The following is a 15401-nucleotide window of genomic DNA, read 5'->3' on the forward strand; positions in this document are numbered from 1 at the left end:
AGGAGGAAGAAGTCGGCAGGAAAATGTGATGGAGACAAGAGCCAGCCCTTCAGAGAGCTTGGGGGAAGTAGACTGGGACGAGGAGACTGAGAGGTGGAGCTAGAAACTGGAAACAGAGGTTGATGGGGGATGCGATGGAGAAGGTGAGAAGAGGTGTAAATGCAGTGGGGGTGGTGGAAAGGCTGGGACTGACTGGGTAAGATGACTGGGATTGAATGCTGGGGAGGGAATGCTGAATGTGGGGGGAACTGGGAGATGGGGGAGGGGATGGTGACTGAGATTGCATCCACTATAAAAGATTTTCATTTCTGTATGTTTTTTAAAGTATGCCAAGTTTTCTGACTATTGTGTGTGTGTGTGTGTGTGTGTGTGTGTGTGTGTGCGTGTGTGTGTGCCCCAGTTTTTAGTAAATTATAGCAATCAAATGAAGTGCACTTTTTGACACATTTTGATCTTTCTTGGCAATTATATTTAATTTTGTATTGTTATAACTTAATTATACATAATTTATATTCTGTTGTTACACATTAGTACACTATATAGCTATGTATCCATTAAAATTAAGTGTTATAGTTATTTACTTGGTAGCACCATCATTTATATATTTGTATTTTGAGCCTTAAGTTGTGATCTAAGAGCGTAACTCCATAAATTCACAGTCAGAATGAAAGAGCTGGGTGCTTCTCAGCACACACTCAAAAGACACATCCAGAAGAAACAGACCTCTCACTCCAAACCTCTAGCACTTGCTGTGCACATGGGACATGTTGCATAAAAAAGCCTCTGCCTGAGCTTACTTGATTTATATACATGGATTTTCTAAAGCTACACCAAACTGTAAGGTCTAAGGTTTTAAACTGCAACTTATTGTGATCTTTGTCAAACTTTATAATCCCTGTAACTCTCAGAAACTTACTATAAACTGCAATTTAGTAATCTTTATAACTCTCAGCCACCTTGCTTGTAACTTTCTCTAAGTTGCATTCTTCCCTGGGTGAATGGAGAAAGCTTGTGAGAGTGTGTTTGAAGAAGGCTTGGAACAATGGAGCACATTTCAATGAGTCATCACAGTCTAGGCATGCTCCTTGCTGGATAAAGGGAAGTCTGGGCATGCTCCCTGATGACAAAGTGAATGAGTCACAGGGGCCATTCAAACACAATATAAGGAGAGGGAGCACATGTGAGACTCCCTCTTTTTTTCCTACCCTTGCTCCTGAGAAGCTTCGCTCCAGTGTCTCTCCTCCTGACCAGCTTCCCCAGCCATGATGAGCAGACAGACCCTCCAAGATCTACATACCTCGGCTCCTTATGCAACTCATATGCCTGTGTAAGAGTGAGTGCCTCAGGGCAGGAATGAATGGGTGAGAATGAGTGAATGAATGGAGGGGTATGTGCTTGCTTGTGTGTGTGTGTATGAGAGAGAGAGATAGCTCTATCTTCTTTAGTTTAAATCTTTGGTGGCTGTTCTCCCCTCTTTAGTTTTACCTAGTGGAAATAAACCCATACTAGTGTAACCCTGGGTGGTCTCCAGTGAGAATATTTTTGAGGTAACAGGACATACAGGAGCTGACCCAGCTCCCACAGGAATGAATGAGAACTCCCAAGGGGAGCCAGAGCAGATCCATTGTGAATAGGGTGCAAGAGGAGAGTTGTGAATGAAGATTGCTGCTCTGCACCCATACACAGAGAGTCTTGAGCCAGTGGATTAGGGCAGCACACAGCACCATGTTTTCTCTCCTTTTTCAGCCCTGTTTATCAGGTTAACCATCACTACTCACACTATAAAGTACAATCAGTAGGGAGTTGACTGTGGCACAGAGCCTTTCCTACCCAGACTCTGGCTCCTTTCCTTGCACAACAGACAGATAGCATTTCCATTGCATTTTGGCCATTCCCTGGATATATAGAGGGGCAATATTTGCCCCACGATACTGATATTGCTTCACAAAGGGTATGTCTACACTACAGCGTTATTTCAAAATATCTAATTTCAAAATAGTTATTTTGAAATAAATAATGCATTTACACACAAAATGCATTTCGAAATAGCGCATCCACACTGAGTGGACGCTGAATCGCATTTAAGGCCGGCCAGAACCAGGTCCAGCAGGGCATCAGGTCATGAGTAATTTTGTGTGGCTGCTGCCTGAGGCTATCTGAGGCCTGTGCTTAAAGGGACCCCCCCCCCCCCCCCCGGACAGCTAGTTCTCAGGTTTCCCTGCTTGCTTGTCTACCTCAGTGAGGGACAACAAAACATTTTGTCTCTGCATGCTCTGGTTGCCCTCACTTGGGACACCACAACATTCTGCAACATGGAGCCAGAGCTGCCCCTGGGCACTCTGGTGCTTCTCTTGGATGCGTTGCTGTGAGCCAGGCTCCACTTTCTGCAGTCAGTATCCAGAAGGCCCTGTGGGAGAGCTTCCACCCTGAGGAGCACTAAGAGCCTCTCTGGTCTGCCCCATTGGGGGTTTGTGCCTCATTCCTCCCTCACATCCTTCCACTTACCCATCCCTAACCCCCCTTCCTGATGTCAAATAAAATACACGTATTTTCTTGAACACAAACTCTCTTTATTTAACAAAACTAGGGCGAGGGGAATGAAACTCTGGTGAGACTGGGGAAAGGAGGCAGGAAGAGAGGGTGGGAGAGGGGAGAGGGAAACCTGGGAGGAGGGAGCTGGAAGGAGGAAGCATGGGGAAGAAGGGGGAGGGGAAGCTCAGGGCTCAGGGTTGGGGGGGTCTTGCCAGATCAACTTGATTTTCATGCGAACCTGCTCCTAGGTTCGCATGTGGCCTTTGGTGGCCAGGCTGTCAGCTATCCTGCCATAGACGGCCACGTTCCTCTATCTAGTGCGGAGATCATGGATGTTGGGGGCATTCCCCCAAACCTGAATAAGGTCCATGATCTCCACCCTGGACCAGGAAGGCACTCGCCTTCTCTGGGCCCTGGCAGGCTCCTGGGAGCTGGCAGATGGCTCCTGGGGAGCGGTGGAAGGCTGGCTGCCAGTGGCTTTCTGGCTCATGTTTTGCGGCCACTGGGTTAGGGGCAGTGACTGCTGGCTCTGGGCTGGCAGGCTTGGAGCTGGCACAGGCACTGTGGCCAGAGTCTACCCTTTTAAGGGCTCTGGGAAGGGGTGGAGGGAGAGGAGTGTGCTTGGTTGAGGCCAGAGTGGCCAACAGGGCACCCTGGGAAGGCTGGAGACCCCCTATTTCAAAAAAAGTGTCTACACAGCACTTATTTTGAAATAGCAATTTCAAAATTTGTGTTATTCGTCATGGAATGAGGTTTGTCAATTTCAAAATAAACCCTCTGCTATTTTGATTTAATTTTGAAATAATGGAATGGCTGTGTAGACGCTAAGATAGTTATTTCAAAATAACGTTGCCGTGTAGACATATTCAAATAGTGACCAAGTTAGTGAATACAATTGGTGATTTAATTCTCTTTAGATTACTGGCTCAGTTGACAAGTTCAGGGATGAAAATTTTTACTTTAAGTGGTTGTTTTTCTAACTATTTTATCCAGGCTTGTATAAGTCATGTCTTTTTTAATATAAACCATTTCCCTTTTTTACTGTACTTTTCCCTTATTTAGCCTGAAACCTAAAACATACAAAGTTTGTTTCTACTTGATGAGATTTAATTTTTCAGTCTATAAGATGAATTAACATTTAGTTCGGTGTTATGGAAAGTATATAAAGTGCCTTGAGATTTTCAAATGTGTTAAGTTTCTATGATAGTTTCAGTAGTTCTTGCTGATTGGGGAGTTGGAGATAAAAGCCACAAAGGCTTTTGGAAGGTAAAGAAAATATCGTCATGTCTACACTAGGAAATTATTTCAAAATAACTTATTTTGAAATAAAAACTCCTGAAATAACTATTTCAAAATAGCATGTCCACACTATAGGGAAGTCTTGAAATTAGTATGAGGCAGGCTCCCTTAATGTGGTTATCCTACCTGGACTTAGAGCCCCAGGAAGCACTGGGGAGTAATTACTTTGAATGACTCTGGAGAATATTTATTTTGAAATAGCAGCAGTGGAACATCCCCACTCACACTATTTTGAAATAACTATTTCAAAATACCCATTATTTCTCGTGGAAAGCAGCAGTTATTTCAAAATAACCAGCCCCTTATTTCGAAATAACAGGATTGAGAGTGTGCACACTCCGCTTGTTATTTCAAAATAAGGGGAGTTATTTCAAAATAACTTCCTGGTGTAGACCATGGACTAATCCGTGCCCATGATATTTTACTGTTGGATAATAAATCCATGTCAGGTTATTGTGTCCTCCATACAGTCTTTGTCTTGGAGTACACAAAAGATTTGCAGGGCATGAGGTTAACTAGAGAAGGGCAAGTGATTTGGTAATTAACGCACAGGGCTGAAACTGGGACTCAGAAGTTCATGCTTCTATAGGCTCTGTGACTGACTCATCTGTGTGACGTTAGTTCGAACTAACTTTCATAGGCGCTACACTAGCGTTCCGTTAGTTCAAATTTAATTCGAACTAACGGAGTGCCTAGTTCGAACTAGGTAATCCTCATTCCACGAGGTTTAAGCCTAGTTCGAACTTACTAGTTCGAATTAAGGACTGTGTAGACCCTTAATTCGAACTAGTGGGAGGCTAGCCCTTCCCAGGTTCCCCCTGGTGGCCTCTCTGGGCACAACCAGGAAAACTCTTGTCCTCTCCCCCAGTCCCGGGCCCTTAAAGGGGTAGACTCTGGCCAGACGGCACTGGAGTCAGACAGCCCTGCTGTAGCCAGACGTGAACCCCCATTTTAACATCCACCTTTGTCTGCTTGAAACCATGCAGGGCACATAAGAGCAGGAAAACAGCATATTCTTTGAAAACCTTGGAGCAGGAGGTTTAGATATGCTGGCTCAGGGACCGTGACCAACTGTAAGCAGAGATAGGAGGGTGGTCAAACTAATTGTTGACCAAGAGGCTGTACATCGTGCCCCTATTGATACGAACACATACCCGTCCACGGGGGAAGGAATCTCCCGCCCAACAAGAACATCCGGCAGTCCTAATTTAGTTATCTTCCTCTCTTACAAGTGTAAATTAACTTGTAACCTGCTTGTAAGAACTGGCACCACAAAACGGACCAGTAAAATTTGGCCTCTTAAGATAAGAAAGAGAATACAGGCCCCCCAGGGGTATAAAGATGAGTCCAGCAGCACACTGACTTTGTGTGTCAATCTACCATCTATCTGCTGGTCGGGTTTGGTGTTTGACCTCCCGAGGTTCCAGAGGGGACGCCCACCTCGTATTCGTCTTTCCGAGGAATTGAGAGACCGGCCCTGGCCTGACACGCTGGAGTCAAGAGGCACAGAAGGGGGTAAAAATTGTACCTGGATGTGGTCCTTTGTTTAAGTATATATACATAGTGTTAGAGCTCTTTAAAGATTAAGCTGTCATTTGGTACCATTATTTCTATTTTCTATCTTTACCTTTTTCCTGTAACCACTTTTTAAGATCTATCTATATTTTACTAGTATTTAAGAAATAGAGCAATAGCCATTGTAACCATATGATTTATAAGTTCCTTTAATAAACCTGTAACTGTTTAAGTTTTAACCTGACTCCTTCAGTTGCTGTAATAGAACCAAGCACAATTTAAAAGAACTTCAGCCGATCATAAAGGGACAGACATAGGGAGAGCTTGGGCATTTGGATCTGTGTCACTCCCAGGTGACAAGATCCGTTGGGGCACCTTTCCAGCGTTTCCCAGGCTGCGAAGGAACTTTGTGTTCTAGCAGTTAAAATCTAAGGTGTAATAAGCTCTTCCTACACACTGGGGCGTCTGTTAGCCTATTTGGCTACCCTCTGCGACGGGACTGTGGTCCTAGCAGTAAAGTCACAGACGTTAAAAACACTCGGGGCTCCTTTCAGCCTTCTGGGCTGCCCGCTGCGACGAGACTTCGTGTCTTAGCAGTTGAAGACTTAGGAGACATACCCACACACACTGCCCTGACCGTCGGCTGACACCTGCCAGCAGTGTCTACCCCTGAGCCAGTGGCCCCACCATGAGCCAGGCAGCCAGTGGTAGCGAGCCGTCCCCTGCCCAGTCCTCGAGCACCCAGGGGCCAGCCAGGGGCCGTAGACGGCGTGCGGCCCCCTGGACTAGTGCGGAGGTCATGGACCTCATTGAGATTTGGGGGCAGGCCCCCAATCTCCAAGATCTCCGCACTAGGAGGAGGAACGCGGCAGTCTACGGCCGCATAGCAGCTGCCATGGCCCACAAGGGACACAGGCGCACCCAAGAGCAGGTGCGAATTAAGCTGAAGCAGCTGCGGCAGGGGTACGCCAGGGCCACAAGGGGCGGCGCCGCTGCAGGGGATGACACCTGCCCTTACTTCCCCACCCTCCACCAACCCTTGGGGGAGGGACGGTCCGTGCCAGCCCGGGGGACAGCGAGCCGGGACCGGAGGGCCCTGACCTGGGCACACCGGAGGGGCCACCGCCAGCTGTTCCAGCAGGGTCATCCAGGGAGACCGTACCGGGTAAGTAGTTTGAATTAAGTAGTTTGGAGGGGGAGATGGGAGGGAGACCAGAGATCGCGCGCGTGGGCCATGCCTTCCACGGATCACACAGACACCTGTGCACGTGCAAGCATGTGCCATGCCACCCTTGGGCAGGTGGCTCCATCTGCGTGACACCCAGGGGCCATTGCCCAGTAGGCACATGCTTGTGCAAAGAGACGTGACATGCTCCCGACCCCGGGGCAGGACCCAGCAGGATGCTTTCCCTTCACATGTCCCCTCTACACGGAGGCAGGGGACATCTCCCCCTCCCCCCCACCGCCCCGGCCACACTATACATGGCACAGGGACATGGGTGCGGTCTTGGGGAAGCTCCCAGTCCCGGGGAAAGCCAGACATCCTGACCATGGCCTCTGTACAAGCACAGCAGCTGTGACGGTGCAGGGGTGGGGGAGGGTGCTGGGCATCATCCTCTGCGTCCCCAGGGAGAACTGACCACTTCTCTTCTTTCTCTACAGCTGCACCAGCTGCTCGTGCAGGGCGCACCACCCCGCCCGGGACATGCTCCCGCACCCGCGGCCTGTTCCGGACCGCCAACACGGAGCAGGAGTACCGGGACCAGCACCTGGGGGCCCTGCGAGCCGTGCACTGCACACTGCAGGCCTGGATGTGGGAAGACCTGCAGGTCTGCCACGAGCTGCTGGCTGAGGTCCGAGGGCTGAGCACCAACCTGCAGCTCCTGCTGCAGAGCATGGTGCCCCGTGCTGGTCCTGCCCCTGCTGCCCCCCCAACTGCTGTCCCTCCTCCCACTCCTGCTCTCCCTCCCACCTCTTCCTCCTCAACCCCCACAATCTGTTCCTCAATGTCCACACCCCCCACCTCAACCTCCGCACCCTCCACCCCATCCCCCCGGGGACGCCGAGGCCCCCTCCCTCGCCGTGCTGGGAGGCGGTTGGCCCGGCGAGACCCCCACCCCGTATCCTTGAGTTTCCCCACACCCTCCTTTCCCTTGCTTCCCCCTTTCAGCTCCCTCCTCCCAGTTTTCCCCCCTTCCCTCTCCCAGCCTCTCTCTTCCCCTCTCCCACCTCCTTTTCCCAGTTTCCCCGAGTTTTGTTAAATAAAGAGAGTTTCTAGTTTTGACCACATGTTATCTTTATTTTGTACATCAGGAAGAGGGGCTAAGGAAGGGTAAGTGGAAGGAGGTGAGGGAGGAATGGGGCACGAGCCCCCGATGGGGAGGACTGGACTGGCTCTGCGGGCTTCTGGGGGTGGAAGCTCTCCTGCAGCCCCCCAATTGCCCCCTCTCCCCAGATGGCAGCCTGCGGCAAGTGCAGCCGGGCTGATGGCCGAGTGGTGTGATGTGCCCAGTTTGGGTAGTCGGGGCACTCCAAGCCAGGACTGCTTTGCAAGCGGGGAACCCCTGAGAACTGTCTGTCCGGGGTAGGGGTCGGGTCCCTTTAAGCGCAGCCCTGGGCTAGCCTGAGGCAGCATCTCCACGCTCTAAGTCCTCCTCTGATGCCCTGCCGGCACTGCTTCCGGCCATCCTTAAGCCCGGTTCAGGGTCCACTTAATGTGGACATGCTAGTTTGAATTAGCAAAACGCTAATTCGAACTAGTTTTTTAGTGTGGATCCGTTAGTTCGAATTAGCTTAGTTCGAATTAACTAATTCGAACTAAGTTAGTTCGAATTAACGTTGTAGTGTAGACGTACCCTCACTGACTGTAATAAGCTTTGGAACAGACCCAAAATATGTAAGTTCAAGGTATTATTATGAAAGCAAATACATACCCAAGAATTTTTATGTCTGGCTGCTAAATGGGCACCTAAATGCATACAGTATCCAAGAATTTGAATTGGGTTATATAAGCAAAGTTGCCCCAGTATAATATAGTGTAGATTCAGGACTTTTCTATATAGGGAAGTTAGTGCAGGGTGTGAATCTACAGCGCACTAGCTTGACACACAGTAACTCGCTGTGTGATATGCTACGGCACATTAAATTCATAGCACATTTTGGCACCTTACTGTTTCAAACATGAAAGCACACTGTGGAACTTTTAGCATGCCATTGTAGGGTCCACATAGTGAGTTAGCACACATCAAGATAGTGGACTAGAGAATCATATCCTGCCTTGCCATCTGCTAACTTGCCTTAAAGACAAGGCCTTGTTGTGATGGAATATTATGATGCTCTCATATAGAATGAATTAATTAAATATTAATAGTATGTCTGAATTACTTATTGGTATAAGCTTAAATGAAAGGAGAGAGCCAGGGCTGGGCCAACCTCGGTTTGTCAGCCGGAGGGGAAAGGGCTGGCCAGGACTGCCTCAGGCTGGCCTTCCCTGGCAGCCAGGAGGAGAGCAGGGGCTGTCTACCACCAGAGAGAGGGGGGTGGCAAGTGTAGCAAGCAGAAGGCACAGCCCCCTAGTACATTTTTGATACAATCATAGCCTTCTACCAGTAGCATTGCTGGATATTTCCTTGGTAACAGATCATGGCAGTAGAAGAATACAGATTACATAGTAAGAAAACTGTACCTGGTGGGGGGAAGTGAATCTCTTTTCATATGTCAGTCGACTTGCTTCCACAGAGAATCTGAAACTTTTCCTTCTGATACTGTCTTCTGATTCAGATTTGGGGAACTTTTCCACATCTCCCTTGTCCTCTGCCTCAGACAGTTCCTTCTGTCTTCTTTTCTTCCTTCTGTTTCTCCTTTCTTTAGCACTCTTTGAGCTCAACTTTGATGCTTCAGAGGAACTTTCCAAGAGCTCCCCCAATCCCCCTACTCCACTCAAATCTCTTGATGCAACTGACACTGCTGCTACTGCTGCTGTTGCCTGTTGGTTTACAAGGTATATTTTTAGTTTGCAGATTGCTAATAATGTTATGTAATTGTATTAATTTTTATTATTATCCATATATTCAGTTGCAACTTGTGAGCAATATGTCAATGTAGTAGACATTTTCAGAAAATAAATGTAATGGTGACCCATATTTGGGTCCCGACCCATAGGTTGGGAAACCCTGCTCTATATAATAGGGAACTAAATAGTTCTCTAAACAAGGTTTGTCTCCAGATATCTTTCAATTTAATTAATTTCCTTCTGCTTTCAGCTATTTCCTGAAACCTTATCTTATTCACCTGCTAGCCTATAGGATCTTTTTTTTTTTAACTTCGTAACTGCATTTTAAAATATAATGTATGAAAAGTACTAGAGAAAACAAAGTCTGTTTTAAATGTTAATATACTATACACTCAGTGGCTAAATTTTTGAACAATTATATATCAGTGGCAATAGATATCAATACTAAATGTGTGTGTTTGTTAATGAGAGGTTACAGATAGTACAGACATTTTTCTTTTAAAGTTAAAGACAGGGGCATGATTGTCCATTGCCTTGCACCTTATGGTATCATTTATGTCTGATCAAAATATGTGTAAAATAATATGAGCATAAATTACTTGAGCATTCTAATTTTCTAGCATTTTATATGAACCCTGAATTGATGTAAATGATTACACTAGTTGAAAGGCAGTGTAAATGCAAGCCCAGAAATTAGACATTGGTTTACAAAATTGGGTTCTCACATCCAAAACCTTTGTCAGACAATTTGTCTTTGGATAATAAAACCTCACACAACAAATACATAATACAATTACATTTGCTTATATTATTTATGATACATCTGTTTTTCCCAGTAAACGAGGTTGTTGTAAAAGATTATCTAAGAAGAAATTCCTTTCAATACTTAAATGATTTATGCCCTTTTCCAAGTCCCCAATTGACTTCACAGTGATTGCAAATAGATACTTGCTTATGTATTTTGCTTAATAGAGGCCAGTATCCTAGTACTAATACTTGTCCTTCAGTCTTTTGAGTTTCGAATGTTTGGGAGGGATTATTAAAGAAAGCAGGTCTGAACATCATCTCGCAGGTTATAAATCTGAAGCAACAGACTTTTTCACAATATTCATCAGATCTATAACCTCAGGGTGTTATAAATATAATGCACTGTAATTTTCCATTGTAGCCAAGTTTCTGTAACATTGTAACAAATCTTTTAGCTATAGAATCACATGGTGAACTTAGTAACATTGATTTACTGCACCTTTAACTTATACTTAAGATTATTACACATGCTAATTTCTGTGTGTAACTTATAATTTTAGACATAAGAAACAGACTAAAAGTACATTTTGTTGGCAAAAAATACCTGAGCTTCTTCTTGTTGCTTTTTTAGCTGTTCAAGCATCTGCTGGAATTCTGCCTCTTTCTGTTCTGCTTCTTCCAGGGTTGCTTGATTCTGCTCCTCATAGGCCATAGCAACCACAGCCAGGATCAAATTCACCAGATAGAAAGATCCCAAAAAAATCACCAGAACAAAAAATATCATGTATGTTTTTCCAGCAGCACGTAGTGTCTGGGGGGAAAACATATCCATAGAAATATATAGTGTCACTGCTAGTCTTGACAGTATGTTAGTGATGCAATTCATGCTCTGATAAGTAGTTGTTTAAAGGGTTTTGTCACAACTGAAGATGCCTATTCATGCAGTTTTACCATATCAAATTATATTTAGCATTTGATTCACACAAAGTTCTTACCAGCTGATAAAGGTTCTCCCAGAAGTCCTGAGTCATTAGCCGAAAGAGTGACAAGAATGCCCAACTGAATGTGTCAAAGCTTGTGTAGCCATAATTGGGGTTTCTACCCGCTTTCACACACATATATCCTTCCGGACACTGACTGTGTGAAGACAGAATACGAGGTGTTATAGTTAACTTTCAGTCCACTCTCATTCTGTGTTACGGTTCATAAGAAAATGCATTAATTTGACATAACAGGTATTATTTTTGGACAGTTGCTCTTCAGGAAACTGATGTTAATTAAAATTTTAGGTTTTAAAACAATTGCATAAGGCTCCCCAAAACTCAGCTAAGATGAAAAAATATATGATAAAATGCCCCTTTAATTTGTTTTTGTTGCTAAATCTTGTTTTCCTTAATGAAAACATGTCAAGTTATTTAGTTCATATTTCAACGTCCACATTTTTCAACAATCATCCCCATCCAAACTAGTAATTCCCAGACAAAAACACTTGCTGAAATGGAGATTATAAATACAACAGAACAAATATCTAATTTTTATTTCAATGGTAGATCTGGAAAAAAACCTGGATTGGGTCAAGCCAAATCTAAAAACTGTACATTGAAAAAATCTATTTCAGGTTGAATGACACAGGGTTAGTAGACCAGTGGCACTCATCTGGGTTATGAGAGACCCAGATTGAATTTCTCTGCCTCCGGGATGTGAAAAAGTAATTTGTACTTGAGTCTTCCACATGACAGGGCTCTCTTTCTCTTTTGTTTGAGCTATGCCATTTTGTATAAATAACGAGGGTTGCCAGCTTTGGTTGGATAAATTCCTGGAGGTTTCATCTCATGACATTATATTTAATTAAAGATTAATGATTAATTTCTGGAGACTCCAGGACAAATCCTGGAGGGTTGGCAACCCTATAAACAATTAATTAGAGTAGCAACTTGAACTTGGATCTCCTACATCATTTATTAGTGCTCTAACCATCAGGCAATAAAGTCAATCCCATGCTCTTTCCAAGGCCTTATTAGGTATGACTGTAAATTATCACTATGACAGTATGTCAGGAAACAAGAGTAAGAATGTAAGAATGTGTAGTCCCCTTACTAAAGGTGAACCTGCTTATTCTCTGGGAAGATCCTGTGTGCTGCAGTCCAGCCCCAGAGACTAAAATTCCCATGAGCCCTGGAGGAAACCAGGAAGGAAGTGACTTTTGTTTTGGAGATCTGAGTCTCTCCACGTGTGAAGGAAGACTCAGCAGTCTGTGGACTGTTCCCTCTGTTTTTGGAGCAGAAAGGGAGCCAGGCTGCTGTGGAGGAGTTTGATCCAGTTCAGTAGCTGTTATGTTACAGTTATAGACTGGGACAGAGAGCCTTTGGAACTGGGATCTAGCAGGCTGCTTCTGATTGCCCTAGAGGGGAGGCCCTTTGGCTGTACTTGTGGCTAGAAGCTACTCTGCATCCAGCACACAGAAGGAGATTGTGAGTATCTTGGCATCTTTAGGAAAATGCTACCTGGGACAGACCTCAGAGATACAGACTAACTCTGGGTTCAAAGAGAGGCAGAGAGGCCAATCCAGTGAACCAGAGCTGCTGCATAGTTTGGACCCACATACACACTACATACAGAGAATCTCCATTACAGCTGCAGTTCTTCAAGTGCACACACGCAAGCAAGAATCTGGGACTCTGAGTCCAGGGGTGTGCACACTCTGAAGTGGGATAAATATTGGCAGTGCAAATGGCAGCTAGAAAAGTTCCTTTTACTTCTCTGTACTTTGTTAATTGATGTTATTCACTGTTAATTTGTTAAATCCTGTTTCTTTAAGTTAAGTAAAGGTTGTTCATTCTAATGCAATCTATTAGATGTACAGGCAGTCCCCGGGTTACATGGATCCGACTTACATCGGATCCCTACTTACAAACGGGGTGAGGCAACCCCGCACTAGCTGCTTTTCCCCCTAGCAGACCAGGGAGACACGAAGCTAGCGCCCCACCTGGCAGACCAGGGAGATGTGGAGCGGCTTTTCTCAGCAGACACCTCAGCTTGAGAATAAAGGACTGAGGGAAGTGAGGTGTGGGAGAATAAAACTGAGTTCTGGAGAAATGTTTGGCTAGAGTTTCCCCTACAATATGTACCAGTTCCGACTTACATACAAATTCAACTTAAGAACAAACCTACAGTCCCTATCTTGTACGTAACCCGGGGACTGCTTGTATATGATTTATGATTTCTAATTGTTCTGGAGTTAGATCCAGTTCGTTGCTGGAATACATTTATTCCTGGAGGTTCCCAAGGCACACCAGTAAGTGTGTACAGGGCCAGCCATGCGGAGGCACCGCCATTGTACATTCTTCATGAGCAAGGGACTGCAGCAAGGGGGTGGATAGGTTTTCCCCAACCAAACAATATCACCACTGGGGTACTCAGGATCTCCTTTTATGTCGAGACCATCAGGCACCCTGGCACACCTGAGAGTGTGATCTGCTCCCGAGTAACCCGGGGAGGAAAAAGGGGGTTACAAATGTAATTTGTGGGATGCAAATTCATGTGCCTAGTAAGTGCACTAACCAAAAATTATACTGAGGATTATAGCCTCAGCTTTCTTTCTTTAGTTAGTTAGGTCTAGCTGTAAATAGCCAGTAATTAGAACAATATCATTAGACACATGTAGTTCTAAATCAGGAAATCCATAGCTAAGATTATGAAAAATATTTTCTATAAGTTGTTTCACTCTACACATTTAGATTCTGGAGCTTAATTGGCAAGTAAAAACCTTCAACTCTACCCATTTGACTGTCCATGTTTGCCACTCTGCAAGATCTGTTTCTGACATCTTTTGTTGAATTAACCAGCCAGACTTCCAAAACATATACAAATGCTATAGCTCGTGTTCAGGCGAAAAAAAGTAACTTCTAGGCCAATCTGGACCAATCTAGTTTGATTCCTAAGAATAAGATTCAGTTGGAGTTTGGAGTGCCATGTAGCTGTTTTCCCTGAGACAAATGCATCAGAAAGAAATTGAGACACAGAAACACAATTCTTCCCCAAGCTCCACGGGCAAATAATTTACTACACCTTTCTTATAATATAGCATATTGTACCCATGCGTTTGGCCCAATTCTGCTGGCTGGTGCATGAAGGAGCTTCTTTATGAATTAGGAGTATCAGACATACAACTTCCACTGTTCTCTCAAAGCCTGACTCCAAAATCCAAAAAAGTCCTAGGTGACTACTTAGGAGATGAGTTCTCCCTCTTATCTCCTTGTGCAGTCAAGCAGGATCAAAATGCAGCAAAGCCCTACATGACAAAGCACAAACTTTGTACAGAACTTGTTTTTTTTTGGTAGAAGTTCACATACAAAATAGCTGCAGCAGAAAGGATTTTTGGGAAAATTAAGCATTAGTCGGGATCAGGGTTGAAATGGAAGTAAGGAACATCCTTGAAATATGAACTCACTACTGTTCCTTCATAATATATTGTATTTTCTCCTTCTTGACTTCTTCTCAGTTCACACCATTGATTTTGTTACTTGTCTCTAAAAGACCTATACCAAAGTCGATAACTTTATCATTAACAATAACATCGCTTTTCAAGCAGGCAGGAACAAATGTTGATCGTGAGTGTTTTGTATGACCAGATATTAGACTACCTTAACCAGAGCTGTTGAGTCAGCTCCTGTGGTAATGTAAGTCCAAAATCAATCATCTAATATCAAATTACTAGAACTTTTCCAATGTTACAAAATATGGAGTCATAAATGTTCTGGTTAAGTTAGATGCCTGAATTTATTTTGGGTTTCATCTCCAGTTGCTGCATCCTGTTTCAACAAAGCACAACAGAGTATTTTTGAAAGTGTCTTACCCTGCATCAGAGCTATTACCACAAAGTAAGGCATCCCTTTGTCCTTCCAAAACGTAAAAATGAGCTGTTTAGAAATAATTTTTAAAAGTATGTGAATAAACCAAAGAAATATTGAATAAAAAACACTAGGTAATACAATCAAATAAAAAGAATGCATAATCAAGTCAAAATGCTTAGATGCTGAGTGCTCTCCCCGTCCCCCCCGCTCTCAATTTATGAAGGAACTTTTCTTTTTATCATGTCTGAATTACTTTTGACCACACTAAATCAATATACATGCAAATATATTCCTTCTTATATTTGCATCTGTTTTGTTGATCTTTTAGTCACAAACAGTTCTTACTTTCATCATCAATGTACTCCTTCCAGTTAAACGTGCTCACAGTTGTATTAACAAAGGTACCATTTATGTCCATTGTGTTATTCAAGTAGGAAGTAATG

At 44.4% G+C, this 15401-nt stretch overlaps 1 protein-coding gene across 1 annotated transcript in view; it reads right to left on the reverse strand.

Moving 5' to 3' along the window:
* LOC102446421 (sodium channel protein type 3 subunit alpha) overlaps nucleotides 1-15401 on the reverse strand; it is a 137906-nt gene that overhangs the window by 86173 nt on the left and 36332 nt on the right. The window contains exons 8-12 of the mRNA XM_089779740.1: nucleotides 15304-15401; nucleotides 14961-15024; nucleotides 11101-11242; nucleotides 10710-10916; nucleotides 9032-9331 (exon numbers count right to left, since the gene is read on the reverse strand). The exon at nucleotides 15304-15401 is cut by the window's right edge and continues 175 nt beyond it. Coding sequence (XP_089635866.1) covers nucleotides 9032-9331; nucleotides 10710-10916; nucleotides 11101-11242; nucleotides 14961-15024; nucleotides 15304-15401 — 811 coding nt within the window. The remainder of the gene's footprint in view (nucleotides 1-9031; nucleotides 9332-10709; nucleotides 10917-11100; nucleotides 11243-14960; nucleotides 15025-15303) is intronic.

Source organism: Pelodiscus sinensis, chromosome 7, assembly GCF_052426305.1.
Source record: "Pelodiscus sinensis isolate ZL-2025 chromosome 7, ASM5242630v1, whole genome shotgun sequence".
Taxonomy (NCBI): domain Eukaryota; kingdom Metazoa; phylum Chordata; order Testudines; family Trionychidae; genus Pelodiscus; species Pelodiscus sinensis.